General features: G+C 45.4%; 1 protein-coding gene across 1 annotated transcript in view; it reads left to right on the top strand.

Moving 5' to 3' along the window:
- Positions 1-1,267: 1,267 nt before the first annotated feature.
- Positions 1,268-15,999, top strand: part of MYO15B (myosin XVB) — a gene marked incomplete at its 5' end in the record, with an annotated part of 31,400 nt that continues 16,668 nt past the window's right edge. The window contains 22 exons of the mRNA XM_029083746.1: positions 1,268-1,363; positions 1,962-2,093; positions 2,280-2,405; positions 2,907-2,984; positions 3,392-3,540; positions 3,665-3,710; positions 4,077-4,201; positions 4,328-4,445; positions 4,946-5,121; positions 6,107-6,164; positions 7,334-7,411; positions 8,946-9,003; positions 9,732-9,862; positions 9,972-10,067; positions 11,864-12,099; positions 12,184-12,362; positions 13,065-13,137; positions 13,539-13,745; positions 13,854-13,933; positions 14,139-14,236; positions 14,420-14,507; positions 15,787-15,867. Coding sequence (XP_028939579.1) covers positions 1,268-1,363; positions 1,962-2,093; positions 2,280-2,405; positions 2,907-2,984; positions 3,392-3,540; positions 3,665-3,710; positions 4,077-4,201; positions 4,328-4,445; positions 4,946-5,121; positions 6,107-6,164; positions 7,334-7,411; positions 8,946-9,003; positions 9,732-9,862; positions 9,972-10,067; positions 11,864-12,099; positions 12,184-12,362; positions 13,065-13,137; positions 13,539-13,745; positions 13,854-13,933; positions 14,139-14,236; positions 14,420-14,507; positions 15,787-15,867 — 2,509 coding nt within the window. The remainder of the gene's footprint in view (positions 1,364-1,961; positions 2,094-2,279; positions 2,406-2,906; positions 2,985-3,391; positions 3,541-3,664; positions 3,711-4,076; positions 4,202-4,327; positions 4,446-4,945; positions 5,122-6,106; positions 6,165-7,333; positions 7,412-8,945; positions 9,004-9,731; positions 9,863-9,971; positions 10,068-11,863; positions 12,100-12,183; positions 12,363-13,064; positions 13,138-13,538; positions 13,746-13,853; positions 13,934-14,138; positions 14,237-14,419; positions 14,508-15,786; positions 15,868-15,999) is intronic.

Genomic DNA, 15,999 nt, shown 5'->3' with positions numbered 1-15,999 from the left:
TTTCACCCCCCTTTTTTACCCCCCTTTTTCACCCCTTTTCTTTTTTCTTCCCTCCCCCAGAAAGGAGCTGGTAATTGTACCATGTAACACAAATATCTCTATTCAGGGGGGGTACTTTTTTTTTTTGGAGGCAGTAGAGAAATGCTCCTTCAGGATGTGATTTAACACTTTTACTATAGACTCCTGTTATGAATTGCTCTCTGGAGGAGCCCATAGTCCTCCACAGCTGTGTGGCAAAGCTAGAATTAGAGTCCTTTCCCTGCAGCCTGTGTTCTGCTGCTCAGCAGTGGCTTGGAGAGTCGGCTTGGAGAGTCAAACTACTAATCAGCCTGGTTTGAGAGACCAAACCCAGAGAAATACCCAGTATAAATGTGCTGTACTGATAAGGTGAGCTGAATGAGCTGACTCTTGGTGAATCACATTTTAACTATTCCTCATGCTATTGCTGACAGAAGTAAGAAAAACATTTTTAATATAGTTTTAATCTAACTGTTCCCATTTGTTCCTGAAGTCTTGAATAAAACTGGAAATATGTTAGCACTATCTTTTACAGTTTATTTCTTTTTATATACTTCAGCATATCCTGTTTTTCTGTTATTCCCAGCTTGAATAGGGAAAAGTCCAGAATCCACTGAAGTTTCTGAAGTGATTCTCCCTGATCCAGTAGGCTTAGGATCAGGCCAGGGATAGAAGTGCAGAGAATTTTGTAAGCAAGGGCCCTGCAAGGTGTTAATTTTTGAAATTGAGGTTAGGGCAGCATCCTGAGTTCTGGGTCAGGAATTGTTACCCTGGTAGCAGGTGTACACCCATGTCTCTGCCCCACTGAGCTTCTGGGGGCTTCCCAGACTTGCAATAAGTAAATAACAGGCCGAGCAGGGGGGAAATGTGGATATGAGGATATGTGCTCATCAAGGCCTGTGAGTTTTGTAGTTAGGATTCCTGTTAAGATCTGTGTGTTCTGATGAATGCTGAAAACAAAGGAGCATATACAGGTAAGGGTGTGCATCCAAGAGTAAATCTCTTCTTTGTGCTCCTTCAAGCTTGCCTCTTGCTGTTCAGCCTAGTCAATAAACCAGGCTGAGAGCTTGCAAACCAGACATAAGATGACCTGAATTTCTCAGGTTCATTCACACTTCCTGATCAGAACAAGCTGCCTGAACCAGCAGCTCCTATCAGCACCTGTCTGGTGCTGTGCATTATTCACAGAAGATGCAGCCTCCTGGGAGGGCTGTGGGTTGGAAGTGATGATGCCTTTTTGTCTTTGCAGGATCTAGGTGTGAACAGCTTAGAGCAACTCTGCATCAACTTTGCCAATGAGCATCTCCAGCATTTTTTCAGCCAAACTGTCATTGCCCAGGAAGAGGTAAATGGAACTGATGCCAGAAGGTGAGAGGCAGCACATATGGAATGAGCTGAGCCAGCCTCAGCTGGAGAGTGTCCTTTAACAAGGAGACAGGCAGCTGAATGGACCTGACTCTTCTAAGCAGTACCCATATAATCCTAGTCCAAACAGCTGGTTATTTAATACCTTTTACTAATTGAGTGTTAAATTAAGGAAAGGGGAGTTAGTGCCTTGCTCCCTTTTATGGATTTTATAAGTGAGTTGGTCAGGATCAAGGACCCCAGACCTCAGCTGGTACTTTAAAAGCCTGTTTGGTAGATTCATTGTAGCATTTTATGTACCATTCATGTCCACCTGGAGATGGAATTGTATTTATCAGACTTGTTGCCTTTTACAGTTTATTTTATCACTCTGCTTAGCAGTCTTCCTCTCTTAAATTAGGAAAGTCATTACTGGCTTCAGAAGAAGTTTCATAAGGCAAAACCAGATCATTCTAGGCAAGTTTCTAACAGCAGTGAAACACCAGCTTCCTGATGAATAACCCGACTCCCTCTGTTAACTCCCTCCACTTGTTCTTGTTTGCATGGCTGGATTTGACTGGTTGGTCTTTAACATGCAGGAGGAATATAGCCAAGAGCAGTTAGTTTGGATTCCTGTTTCCAAGACATACAGTGACTCATGCCTAGATTTCATTGCTGCAAAACCCCACGGCATCTTGTCTATCTTGGATGACCAGACTTCACTGACTCAGGTGAGAAGCTCTTATCCTCTTATGTGATCATTTTCACGGGATGGTTGTGGTGAGGCCGTTACATAGATTGAACAGGGACTGTGTTCACACAAGTATTAGATGTTTTTACTTTTGATTTAACAGCAGCTTTTCAGCCTCCTGAACATGTTGCAGCAGCAGGAAACATGTTTGTCATCTCCTTTACAGGCCACTGACCACACTTTCCTCCAGAAGTGTCATTACCATAATGGTAACAGTCCATGGTACACCAAGCCCAAGTTGCCTTTGCCAGTCTTCACTGTGAAGCACTATGCAGGCCCTGTCACCTACCAGGTGAGCTGGCAGGGACCTCTGAGCAGTTGGAGCAATAGGCCAGCTTGGAAGCATGCTGGGGTTGTCCTGATGGACCATCTCCAAGTGCTGCCTTCTCTTTGTAACTGCACATCCCTCTAGAGCATCAGTTTCTCAGAAACAAGGAGATTCTTATTAGAAGAGGCAATTAAGCCACCTCTGAGCAGAAAAAAATAGATAATAGCCTAAGCTACACACAGCCCACATTACTTCTCTCAGAGCCCTGGAAATCCAGGAAAGCTGTTACTCCTGAAAGAAAGTGAAGGGCCAAAGCCTGCTGAGCAATGTGAAGGGGAAAAGGAGCAATCCACTCCTGAAAGCACTCCTGGTGGCAGCAGGAACATCAAGCTTCATTCTCTAGGGCTTTCCCCTTGTTCCACCTCTCCAACTGTCTGCCCCACGTCAAGGTGTGTGTAGAGAGCGATGTTTGCCTGTCTGGTTGGTGGTCTGAATGGTGAATTAAATCAGACTTTGCTTCTGCAGGTCCACAAGTTTCTTAGTAAAAACCGTGACCAGCTACGTCCAGAGGTGCTGGATATCTTCTCTCAGAGCCGCCTCAAGGTACTGTTCAGGATGAAGATCTCTATTGCAGACACCTTACAAGCCACTGATTGCTTTCATGTGAAAAGCAGAAAGATCCTGGTTTTCTGGAGGGATGGGAACTGAGCAAGTCATCTTTGCCTACAGTTGATGCATTTTATATATAAAAAGCATGGATTACCTGAGGCTTTAGATGGATTCCTGGCACTGCTAGAGACAAGGGAGAATGCCTGGTTTTCTGGAGGGATGGGAACTGAGCAAATCATCTTTGCCCACAGTTGATGCATTTTATATATAAAATGCACGGATTACCTGAGGCTTCAGATGGATTCCTGGCACTGCTAGAGGCAAGGGAGAATAGTCCCCCAGTTTCAGGTAGAAGAGATTGTTCTTTCTATGCAGTTCAGGTCATTTCTTTGTTTTTGCAGGTGGTGTCTCACATTTTCCAGAAGGCTAAAGCTGCTTATAGTCAGCAAAGGGAGCTGGGGGCCAGAGGCAAAGAGCTCAAGCCTCAGACCTCTACACTGGTGTCCAAATTCCAGCAATCTTTGCAGGACCTCACAGGCAAGCTGAGAAGGTGACAGATACTGTTATGGTGCCATCCCTGCACTGGGCTGATTGCTGCACCCAGATGTGTATAAAGTCTTCCCAGGTCAGCACAGAGAGGCAGATGATCAAAAATTCTTCCTTCTGTTTTGCAGGAGCAATACCTTCTTCATTCGGTGCATCACCCCTAATCCCAAAAAGGTAGGGCAGCACCCTCAGCTCCTTATGGAGTCCCTCTGTTCCTTGAAGTCCAGTCCTCTCCAGCAGCTCTCCTTTCACAGTTGGAGTTTGGTCTTCTTTGCTTCATTTGATAGCTTGAAATTTTTCTTTCCCTTTCTCTGTGCCCATGTGAGCTGACCACATACTAGAGGATAAGACAACAGTGTTAGCTGGACACCAAAGAATGTGTTGGCTTTTGTGTTCCATCACCTATAGACCATGGCATGATCCAACCCAAGGACAGGACAATAGGAGACCCTTTCTAAACTCTATCTTCTGTCTTCTTTTTTTTTTTCCCCCTTTCTTTTGTTCTTGTTTTACAATTTTTATTCTGCCTTATATTCACAGCTGTCAAATATCTTTGATGTGGGGTATGTCAGTTGTCAGCTGCGGCATTCTGGGATACTGGAGGCTATCCACATTAGAAAGGAGGGATACCCAGTCCGTCTTCCATTCCAGAACTTCTTAGCCAGGTACAGTGGTGTAATGGCTTGGGATTCCCTGGCCACTCAAAACCTGGATGAACTTATCAGCGCATATTGATTTGTTCTCCTCTGAAGACTCCCTGGCTTCCATCATATCAACATCTTATCTTCCAGGTATGGCCTCCTGGCTGGGCAAAGGCACAACTGCTTGGAGGAGAGAGAAGGCTGTGCGGCTGTGCTGTCTCATGTGGTGGGAAACCCCTCAGATCTCTATCAGATTGGAAAAACAAAGGTGATGCCTATAGAGAAGCCCATCTTCATCACATAACCCAGCCATCTATTCACTGGCTGCCAATGGACAGAGAGCAGCTTGGCTCTGCCCAAAGAGGGAGAACATTGAATGCCTTCACCTCACTTTTGCTTTGCCTCTTGTCTCAAGTATGAAGGCAGGAATTTTAGCATTTCAGATAAAGAAATAGGAGACTGGCTCCAGGCTGTTATAGTAGCGTGGCCAACTCCTTTGTCTACCCAGCATTCCTTGATGGAGATCTGGGCTTCTGCCTTTCCTGCCTACTAACCTTCACCACTCCCTGATTCCCTGTTTTCCACAAATGCATCCATTTCTGACACCTACACTAGTGCCTCCTGCTTTTCCCAGTTAAGGGAATGCAGTTTCCTTAGCAGGGAGCCTTAAAGGCTACAAAGAGATAAACCAGCAGCTTTTTTTGTTGATCAACTCTTAAAGAAGCTGGCTGCTTTCCTTAGGGCTCAACTGCTGTTCCCTTTGCCCAGGTTTTTCTGAAGGAGAAGGCCAGGCAGCTTCTGGAGAGACGATGGAAACAGAGGCAGAGTTGGGCTGTTGTTACTCTGCAAAGGAAATTCCGCTACCTCCTTCACCGCAGGCGCCTCCGTGTCCTCCAGGAGAAAGTCACAATCATTCAGGCTCATTTCCGAGGTTACCAGGCAAGGTCAGGAGCCAAAGGCCAAGCAAGGTGTAGCCCTTTGTCCTCGCCTAGGACAGCAAGGTGGGGATGTGGCTGGCCAGGCCCCTCCTCATGTTGCTTCCTGGTGTGCTTTGCAGGGGGATATCCTGCAAAATATGGAGGGAGGGACTTCCTAGCCTGGTTCCCAACACTGAGCAGAGGTTCCAGGGGAAATACAGCTGCTGTCAAAATTGTTACAGTGACTTGCCTGTGCTAAGACTGATATTGTGATAAGTAGAGTAGAGGATGTTGGGAAAACATCTAAAAGAGGAACAGGCTTAACACAGTAAGACCAAATCTGAACTGGCTGATTGTATTAATGCTCTGTTTGGCCCATCCCCTCAAATTGAGTTCACAGTCTGCCTAAATTTTGTTGATGTTTCCCTCACTAGCAATTATTTTCTTTTCACATCCCTCTAGGAAGCATTACAGGAGGCTGAAGAAGACTTGGGTGCAATTTAATACCGTGATTTTAATCTCCAGATCTTTGATTCAAAGGAGGAAGCACTGCCAGGTAACAGCACTCTTCTCAGGAGCAGGTGTACTGCGGGAGCTATTTCTGCTCTGCATAGAGAGAGATGGTAACTGGGTGAGGCCAGGGCAGGAATGGCTTTAGAAAGTTTCTTGGAAATGATCCATTGAGGTGTCCTTGACTCTCTGCCTGACATAAATGTAGTCAGAAGAAGGAACCACAGGGGCTGGAGCCTTTTCTCCTTAGACAAAGCTCAGAATTGACAAAGGTAGTACAGATGCAGCGTGTGTCTGGGTATGTGAGTTTCTCTAGATTGCCCAACAGAAGACATGAACTTATTCCATCTGTGACCTCCAGAGCTACTGTTATGCTCAAGCTATAAGGAGTCATTCATCTTGCTCTTTTAGTTGTTTAGTTCAATTTCTGGTGTTTTCCCAGATGGTGACTGAAATACAAGATTTTTTCAGTCCACAGTGATCCTTCCCTAACTCCTTACAGCTGCCTCAGGCTGCTGAAGTCCTTGGCCTTTTGGAAATCAGCTGGGCCCATAGTTGGGGTGAGAACAGGGTGGAAAAATTTTGAGAAGATGGAAAATTGTGTGCAGGAGAGAGCCATGGCTCTGTCAAATGAGTTGAATGTATTTTCCACAAGCTATTAAAAAGAAACTTGAAAACAAGAAATCAGACTACTCATTCTTAGAGTAGCAACAAACATCCCCATAGCTGTCAGCTTCACAGGGGAGGGAGGGACCCAGTACAGCTGCTGGCATGACTTAGCAAAGGATGAGGCAGAGGGCTAAGGTCAGTGTTGTTGGAAGACTGCAGAGGTTTCTGCTGCCATGCCATGCCCAGAGCAGTGTGTGTTTCTTTTCCTGCTCCTTCCTACTTGAATGGGATCCAGCTTTCCTTTCTCCCAGGTAACCACAACAGCATAACTCTTTTGAATCTGTTTCTGTTTCTCCAGTGTTTGTTTGCTGAGGTCTCTGTACATGCAGTAGCAACAATGAAGGTCTCAAAGTTCACCTGCTGCACAGTTCCTTCTTTCCCCCCGCCCCACAGCCCTGCCCTTTGGACTTTAGCATGCCTCCTGTCTTTCTCGGCCCAACCCTCAGAACCTCCCATCTAGTCACACCATTCTGCAACATAGACAAGCAGGTGAGAGAGAGGGTGAGATACAGACCCTCCTTTTCCATCTCAGAATAGGAGTCAGGTGAGTGGTGAGGCTGGGGGACAAGAGAATGGATGAGACAGGGCAAGGCTGCAAGGAAGTTTGGCTTTTGGGATCCCTCCCACCCTGTCTAAAGGAGTCCTTCTCCATGGATAAGTTTGTCCATCCATGTTGAGGCTGTGTTACCATATTCTTTGATGCTGGAGGAGGCAGGGGAATGTTTCTGACATCTTCTGTGTGCTTTTGTCCTGAGACACATCAAATGCTAGGCAAGGGGGGGAAAGGTGTGGCAGGGATGCTGGGCAGGTGGTGAAGGCTCTTGCTGTTGTGTTGTGCAGGGCAGGTGGTGTTTCAGCAAAGCTAAGGGATTTACCTGGGCAGCCCCATCTCAGTACCCTGTGTTGAGTCCCAAGAAGGCTCTGCAACTGTTCTGTGATTTTATTTGCTGGAGCAGGACACCACCTCCCAGCCATCCACAGTATCGCCCCCAGAAGTAGCTGGAAGTGACCTCATATACATCTTTTCCCACCTCCCATCCCACCTTTCATCTCCTAACAGCAGGATTCAGAAGAAAAGAAACGAAGAAGGAAATCCCTGGACAGTGTTGACACAGAAAACAGTCCCAACCAAGGAATGGTAAGTTGTCAGCCTGGGAGAATCTGAGACAAAACAATCCAGGGTCTCAGGGGTGTTCTCTCTCCCCTATGCCTCCTCAGCCCAGGCTTGCTGGGATACAGCAAAACGTCTGGAGAGTGTACAGAGCTGGAAACCTAGCAGTAAGAATGCAGCTTAGCCTGGTATAAAGAACCTTCTAATACATAATGATCTCATTTCAGTGTTTCCCAATCTCTGGGCATAGTTAGGCATCATAAAATGGTCCTAAGGCAGAGTCCTGTATTTGTTCACAGCACTTGTTCTTTGGAGCTGAGAGGGAGACTGTTTTTGATAATCATGTTCAGTTGTGAAGGGTGGGAATGAGATTCGGCACAAATATGTTTATTGAAGATGCTGTAGAGGAAAGGAGGTATTAGAGGCTTCATAACAAGTTTAACCTGTATCAACTACTGTAACACTGCTAACTAATGTTATTATTTGTATGTTTAGACTGAGCATACATTTGCTACAATGTATGTAGCAAGGAAATCTGAATTGACATAATCCACAGTTTTGCCCAGATTTGTCAGTAATAACAACGGGAATACTTGGCACAGGGTGCTTCTCAGGTGTGGATCCAGGAGTGTGGAATTTCACAGTCCACTTCCTGAATACACCATTGAAAAGTTAGACCTAAAGTTAAGTTATCTTCTTATGAGCAAAATCAAACTGATAAAAAAAGCTGTGAATCTATCTTTAAGCATTGCTGAGAGTTTATGTGGAGAGAGATGTCAGAATAGTGTGCTGGTGAGTAGAGGCTTTACTTAAGATCTTAAAAAAAAAAAAAGAATCAAAAAAACAAACCCCAAAAGCTCAGGCTTTGTGTTTTTGGCTTGGTTTCATAGAATCTTAGTCTGAGTAGTCCTGTCTGAAATGCCCTGAACTGATGTTATATGCAGACATTGGTGCTGATACACTATGTGGCATTGGCCCATTTACTTCCTACCTGGCACAAATGCACGCATCATGCAAGGTGCAAACCAGTAAAAAACCAAGGCTCATTGGTCAGATTCTCATCTGAAATACCCTGGTACAGATCTGAGATCCAAAACAGTGGCATGTATCAAAGATCAGAAGCGGGTCTCCTTTTATTTATGCTGTAGCACTCTTAGACACTGAAAAATAAAAATGGCACAAAAAGGAGCAGGAGGAAACGGCCCTTCCCACTGCAATCTCTTCTGTGCAATGTGCCAGGCTTGTTAGTAATGAGAGATGAGGCAAAGAAAGTCAACTTTACCATCACTTCCCCATGTGGCAGTCATTTTTTAAAGAAATTACTCCCCTTTTCCTCCTTTGCTGACCCATGTCACACACCTGTGTTAATATGACACTTCCCTATTTGGAATGTTTCTGCATGGTGCACAGGCAGAAATGCCTGGTGTTGCTGAGATGCTCAGTCCTTGTCCTGGCCAGCTTTTCAAAGGCAGCTTTACCCAGGCTCAACAGAACAGCTCAGGGTTTATATGTTGTTTCACTGCTGGTACCCCAGTGACTGACTTCCTTACTCTCTCCACAGGATGTGGGACTGCTAGAGATCCCTGCAGAGCTTGCTGCCCTCCTGCAGTTAGCTGAACGTGAGAAATCCCCCCTCCTTCCCTCCCTTTCCTGTGCTGCGTTGCTTTACTGTTAATTTTGTTGTTTTCTAGCAGTTTAAGTACATGCTTGTTTGTCCTTGTCCAAACCACCACATTGTTCTACCCGCTGTCTGTCACCTGGGTAGTATTTGATTTATTATCATCCCAGTGTAAATATAATAAAGGCAAATGGTGTCATGTATATTGTTTCCTAACACGATAGGGTGGAAAAGCAACTTGGGCCAGCGGGCAGAACACCAGATTCAAATTCAGTATCTTTATTACCTTTTCAGCTCTTCTTTTGAACTGTGCTGATAGAACTGATGATAGTGATGGTGCAAAACTTTTTGGTCAAAGCTGTGTACTACCAAACTGTTTAAGGGACCCAGGTCTTTTGCAGAGCTGGATATCTGGGCTGTGAGAAATTAAGCCTGTCTTTCTTCCTACTCAAAAATCTTTAAGGAAATTGAAGATGAACAAGTCAAAACTACAATTTTGGCACTTTCAATTAAATATTTTTGGGTTTTCATTAAAAATTACTTCTTCAAAAGTAATTGCTTCTTTTAAAATAGAAGTAGGTAGAAACAATGTAACAACTTAAGGAAATATTTTGCTTGGGATAGAAAGTGTTTTGTTTTGTTTTCAAACCACCACCATACCACTAACTAAAATAATTTCCTCTGGCTGCCTCTCCAACTGCTACAACACAAGACCTCTTTCTCTTGCAGGTCAGCACAGAGCACAGGCCCACCAGATAACTGAGGCATTGCCTCCAGAAGTCAAGGTCAAAGATGATCTTTCCCTCCCACCCACCATCAACAGCTATCCTTTCTCCTCCTTCATTAAGTCAAACTTCCAGGTGGGAACTCTTTTTACATCTCTTCATTGCTTCCCCACTGAGGAGACACACTAGTTCTAGTAACACCAGGAATCAACTCTATATTTCTGTTCTTTGGGTTTCTTTGTAGAAGACAGATTTCCCTGCCCCTGGTCAGCCTCTGCAGCAACCCTTAACCCGTCTGGATGCTGAAAACCAGGAGAGTGCCCTTGAGATCAACAAACTGGTAAGATATGTCTTTCTTGACCAGGGCTTTGTTGAAGAAAGGTGGGCATAAGGCAATGTTTTGATGCCTTTCTACAACAAGATGCTTCTGATGGCTATTGTTCTTATAATAGATGGTGTCTTAGGAGAGCAGAATAAATTGCTCATTCTAGGCACTGCAGCAGTCTGGCAGAGGTCACATGCAGCCCCTTAGGGTTGCTGTGTTCTTGGTGAGGCATAGACCATCCATTGATCAATAGGATCAAAGTGAATTGCCTAGCATTATAGCCTCAGAATTTGACAGGACACAGAGGAATTAGTCCCTATCCCTTAGTTTCCCAATGTTCCAGATTCAGTAGCAATGACAGTATAAGGGAGATCTGTCTTCTCAAGCACTTTTTCTTATCTGTCAGTCATAAAAAAAGTTTAATTTAGCCAAGATCTTTTCCATGATGTGGTTTGTAGTAAATACATTGATTGTATCTCAGTCATACAGTTGAGTCAGAACACAACAGGGGACAGTGAACTGTTGTAAAAAGGCTGGAAAAAGGCAGGGACTTTGTCATCCAGAAAACTACACCTGCAACCACACCCCAATTCTGTAGTGTTTGCATAAGGGAGATGGTGTTATTTCATCTCTGTGGATGTGAAGGATACATTTTTTCTTAAGAACGGTAATGTTGACTCTCTAAAAATAGAATGAAACTTCAGATAATTTCTAAGTAAATCTGGCAATCCTTTTGAGAATTACATGTAATTAAAATAACCCTATTAGGAAAGGTAATACCTAAAACCAGTCTCTTATTTTGTTGTAATAATCCCAATTATAGAAGAGCATAAGCTTCAATAAAATCTTGTGAATAGGATTGTTTTTAAGCACACTACTATTATTTTTCCTGAAAATCAAAGATATTTTTTCTCCATTGCTAATTAAAAAAAAAAAAAAGCTATTTTTTTGGCAAAGGCTGCAATATATAGGGATTTACTACAAAAAATTCCATGAGAACTAAATAACCACCATCTTCTGTTTTTCTCAGTGAACCTCTAACACACTTACTACCATTAACAATTTTGAAATTGTTGTTCTCTGAGAAAAAATAGGCCATCACTCATAAATGTTCTTTCTAAAGCTGACTGCTATATATTTTTTGGAAAAATTTTCATCTAATAACATATTGAAGTGTAGAGACAGAAAGAAATAATTCTGGACTGAAGGATGAGAAATTCAAATTACAAAAGCATCTAAGATGTTGAAATGCATAGCCAAGGAGCTGGATCACTGCTGAAGTGAGCTTGTTGAGATAGCACATCTCATACTACTCGGTATAATATTAACTACACCAAAGTCTTTTTAACATTCAGTTGTTAGTGTTCCCTCATGCCTGGCACTCTGAGCTTTTCACAAAGATCAGCTAAGCATCAATTTCTTTTACATATTTGATAGCTAGGCAGCCTGTGGGCTCGGACACAGTAACAAGAAGCCTGTGGTAACTTGTTTGTTAACTTATTCGAGCTCTGCCCAAAGAAGGGGAAGTTTTTTTCCCAAGAAAAACATTCTGAGTCAGAGATACAACTAAGAAGAGACTGAAATCATCCTGACTTTTAGTCAGGGTCCAGTCTTTGTGCACACTGCCTCCCAGATTCCCCAGAACTTAAGTGGTGCACAAAACCTGAGAATAGATCCCCATCTCAGTGTTGGCTACTCTTAGGCTCACAAACACTCTGGTATCTACAACTCGAGTTGTCACCTTACAACACAGTTTGGGACAGAGGGTTACAGCTAGAGCTCTCTCTTTTTTTTCTCCTGGATGCTTCTAGATTTTGCGGTTCATTGGTGACCAGAATCTCCATGGCTGGCAGGAGATACTTCTGGGCAACTACATCGCTGGGAGAGGTTTGAATAACGTGGCTCTGCGCAATGAAATCTTCAGTCAGGTGGTTGCCCAGACATGGAAAAACCCAGACATGGAGCACAGCCAACGAGCTTGGGTCCTGATGGCTACTTTGTTGAGCTGCTTTGCCCCTTCACCAGCACTGGAGAAGCCATTGCTGAAGTAAGGAGGAGAAAAGATCTAGCTACACTTTCATTAAGGTTGAGAGAGATGAGCAGCATGCTAAAAGCAGGTGCCTTTTCCTAGATTTGTGTCGGATCACGGCATGGAGGGCTACAATGCTGTTTGCCAGCGCAAGATCTTGACAGCAGCACAGCACACAGAGATAGACTCCACATTCTCTCGGGCCTACCCTCCCACTCAGCTGGAGTGGACTGCAAACCAGAGAAGAGGGAAGATGGTGCTGGATATTCATACCTTTAGTGGTAATCCATGCTTCTGCCCTTCTGCTATCTTCTAGTCCCTAAGGACTTTTCCAGTGCAGAAATCAGCATTCAGAAAATACTTCCCTCTGTTTAGTAAAGAGGGATCAGAACACTGATTGCTTCTGGCTGGTACAACCATGGGGGATACAAGCATCTGAATTTAGACCCAAAACTTGCAAAGTTTGGGCCTGATGAGAACTGCTACTCAGGCTGAGGGATGAGATTCTCCTGGGTTTGGGACCATCTCAACACAGGGCTGTTCTGGTTGTACATCTCTGTGGGTCTAATTTTCCAGTTATCCACGGCTGCATGGCCATGCAGCCTTTGTTACAGGGAATTCCTGCCTTTCTTCCTTCTCAAATATGGGCTTATGCTGCCTCTTGGGTGTTCAGAAGCTCTGTAAATTGGATGTAGAGCATCCCTGCTCTGGCTCCTTGGAGAATGGAGTGGCGACCCAAGCAAACCAGGACACTGAGGGTTTTCAGCTGTCAGGCTGGAAATGGCAACCTGTGCCTTCAAACAGCTATCTTGGATGTGAAAATGTTCATGTGGAGCCCTACATCTGCTTTCAGTCCTCCTCTCCTCCCCACTCAGGAGTGTGTGAGACTTTCCAGCTGGGCTCTGCTTGTCCCCTGTGGAGCTTAGATGTTGCTTTGGGTCCTGCCGGGGGGCTGTATGTACTGACTTTCTTTTCTGTGCTAGAGGAAAAGTTCTCAGCTGAGGTGGAGTCCTGGATGACTGGGGAGCAGTACGCAGGCTGGCTCCTGAGTACAAGGTACTGGCAGAGGATGGGAGAAGATCTGGGGATGTGAAAGAGGCTGGCACTAGTTCTAAGGTTCAGACTGGTCAGAATTTATATGGTCAGATGTGGAATAGCCTCTCCTTATTCATTCCGGCTTGTGTTCTGCCCTTCACACACCTGGTCTAGTGGAAGGTGTCCCTGCCCATGGCAGAGGGGTTGGAACTGGATGATCTTTAAGGTCCCTTCCAACCCAAACCATTCTATGATTCTACAGTTCCACGATTCCATCTGTGTTCATAAACTGTGGGCCTCTTTAGGAATAGAGGAGTCACTGCTGTGATCTGTCAGAGCAGCTTCAGAGAAAAGATGGAAAAAAGATCCCTTTCCCTTGCCTACCCCGACATCTTTTCTCTCCTTCCTTTCCCTTATCACAGGGGCTGTGATAAGAAGCCTCGAGGATGGTCTGTCTCCATGTTTACTGGCAACACATGGCAGGACCTGCTGGGCTGTGACTTTGTGCTGGACCTCATTGGAGAGATGGAGGAGGCTAGCAACCTCAGCAGCCCCTCTCAGTCCCCAGCTGGGTACCCCATCACTCCTGAAGGGGACAGAAGCTTCCTCCAGTACTCTGACCTGGATTCGTGAGTCACCTCATCCTCCTGCCTCACCACTTAATGGCCCTGTCACCCAGTGGCTTGTCTTTCTCTCAGCACTCTGTGCTGTCCTCATCTTATCTTCCTCTTCAACAGGATCCCTCCTGCTCCAGGCATCCAGGCCCCTACCTTCCCACCACCTAGCCTGCCTCCAGAATTCAGCAGTCTCCACCCAGGTAAGCTCTTGCCCAGGACTGTGAATGGCATTGGGAAGGGCTGGACGGGCCCCAGCCAGGAAATGAGAGCAGAGGAGAAGATGAGTGATTCTTCTTGATGTAGAGCAAGGAAGGGCTCCACTCCAAAACATGACTGTCCAGTAGGGGCTGGAGCCAGGGGAATGTTCCTTACCTGCCTTGTCACCAGACTTCTCTCTGCTCATAGATTCAAGGTTCAGAGATGACCTGAGGACCCCTGTAGGCTTGGATCACTATGTGGATGATCTCTTCAGCACTGTGCTACATCAAGGCTCCAGAGTACCAGTAAGTCCCTTGGTGTTCCCTCTTACTTTGTCTCTGCAGCCCTCCTGTCCCTGTAATTCCCTCAAGCATCCCTCTGCGTATTCACTCTGCCTCTGCTCAGCTCAGATACACCTTTTGATGGCTCTCCCCCTGTGAAGTCTAGCTCTCTGAGCTCAGATAACTCTGGTTTTTTTCTTGATGCAGGATATGGAGAACAGGGAAAGTCTGTCTGGACGCATGAAAGGAGGTGGGAAGATTGGACCCACACAGAGAGGAATCTTTCCTTCTACAGGTCTGTAAGGGGATGGGGACAGTTGTGAACACCAGTGGAGCTACATAAGCTCCGCTGAACACAAGTCAGGGAGTCCCTTCAGTGCTAATTATTGCATGGGCTCAGCTGATTAGTGAAGAGTATTGGTCTTTAGCACAGGTCATCAGAAGTTCCATTCCTCGCTCCCCCTCTCAGGGGAAGGTTTTAATCTTTCTTATTCCTTCTTTACAGACTTTCCCATCATCTCTAGCTATTCCTTGGGTTAGTAAGTCTGAACCCTGTAGAGGTTCTGGTTTGTGTGTTTGGTTTGTTTTCCTCATTTCCGTGGAGCTAAGACTCAGTATTTTCAGTAGGGTGGAGTCAAACACCAATACATTAATGGCACTGAGAAATCTGCATCCCTGGGCCTTTCTCACTGGCACCATGATTCAGTAGAGCTGTGCTGTGTGCTGACTCACTCCTGGCTGAGACTGATCTCCATGCCTCTTGCTCTGCTGGCTTTGCCCTTAGTGGGATTTCTGTTTTGTGGCCTTATGTGGAACTTGACTGCTGGGAGCCGGGAATTCCTTTCTCCCCACAGTTCCTTCACATGATACACACAGCCACCCAGGCCAGGGCTTGTTGTTCATTCACCCTTGCTACCTGCTGCAAAGAGACCAATATGGATCTGGCAGTCCTGGAGATCTTTGCCCAACCTTCAAGAGAAACCCTTCTCTGTAGTCATACATAGGCAGGAGTTATTTATATCACAGAATCACAGAATGTCAGGGATTGGAAGGGACCTCAAAAGATCATCCAGTCCAATCCCCCTGCCGAAGCAGGAACCTAAATGAGATCACACAGGAAGGTGTCCAGGTGGGTTTTGAATGTCTCCAGAGAAGGAGACTCCACAGCCTCCCTGGGCAGCCTGTCCCAGGGCTCTGTCACCCTCACTGTAAAGAAGTTTCTTCTGAAATTTAAGCAGAACCTCCTGTGTTCCAGCTCAGTCCCATTGCCCCTTGTCCTACCGTTGGGCATCACTGAGAAGAGCCTGGCTCCATATGCTGAGTCATGATGGATGGTGGTGTCTCATTGTAAATTCTGTCAGGCCACACATTTCTCTTAGATTTCATTTTTCCACCTGAGTTTTGCTGTGTCCTACTGTGTGTGAGGAGATAAACTATTCACACATCCCTATGGTTGGGGCATGCAGAGAGAACCAGAGGTACTCAGCCTGTGTGATGTGTTCTGTGGGATTGATCCAGGGCTTTCTGATCTGTGATTCCCTAAAAGCACTGTGCACGTGTCCTTTTGCTTCTAGGCTTCTCTGGAATGACTCAAGCACCACTTTACCAGCCCATGATGGGGATGTCAGCAGCTGGTGGGATTGCACCTATGCCAGGTAATAACACAGTGACTATGGAGAGGAAGAGGATGGAAGGGTGGGTGTCCTAAGGGAGCCTGTGTATTTGAATGCCAGGCTGGTTGCACAGTGAACGCTCAGCTCCAGGCTGATGCTTACACACTTCGAGGA

The sequence above is a fragment of the Antrostomus carolinensis genome, unplaced genomic scaffold (assembly GCF_000700745.2).
Source record: "Antrostomus carolinensis isolate BGI_N321 unplaced genomic scaffold, ASM70074v2 scaffold2862, whole genome shotgun sequence".
Taxonomy (NCBI): domain Eukaryota; kingdom Metazoa; phylum Chordata; class Aves; order Caprimulgiformes; family Caprimulgidae; genus Antrostomus; species Antrostomus carolinensis.
The sequence above is the reverse complement of the archived record's forward strand: the minus strand, read 5'-3'. Positions and strand labels throughout refer to the sequence as shown.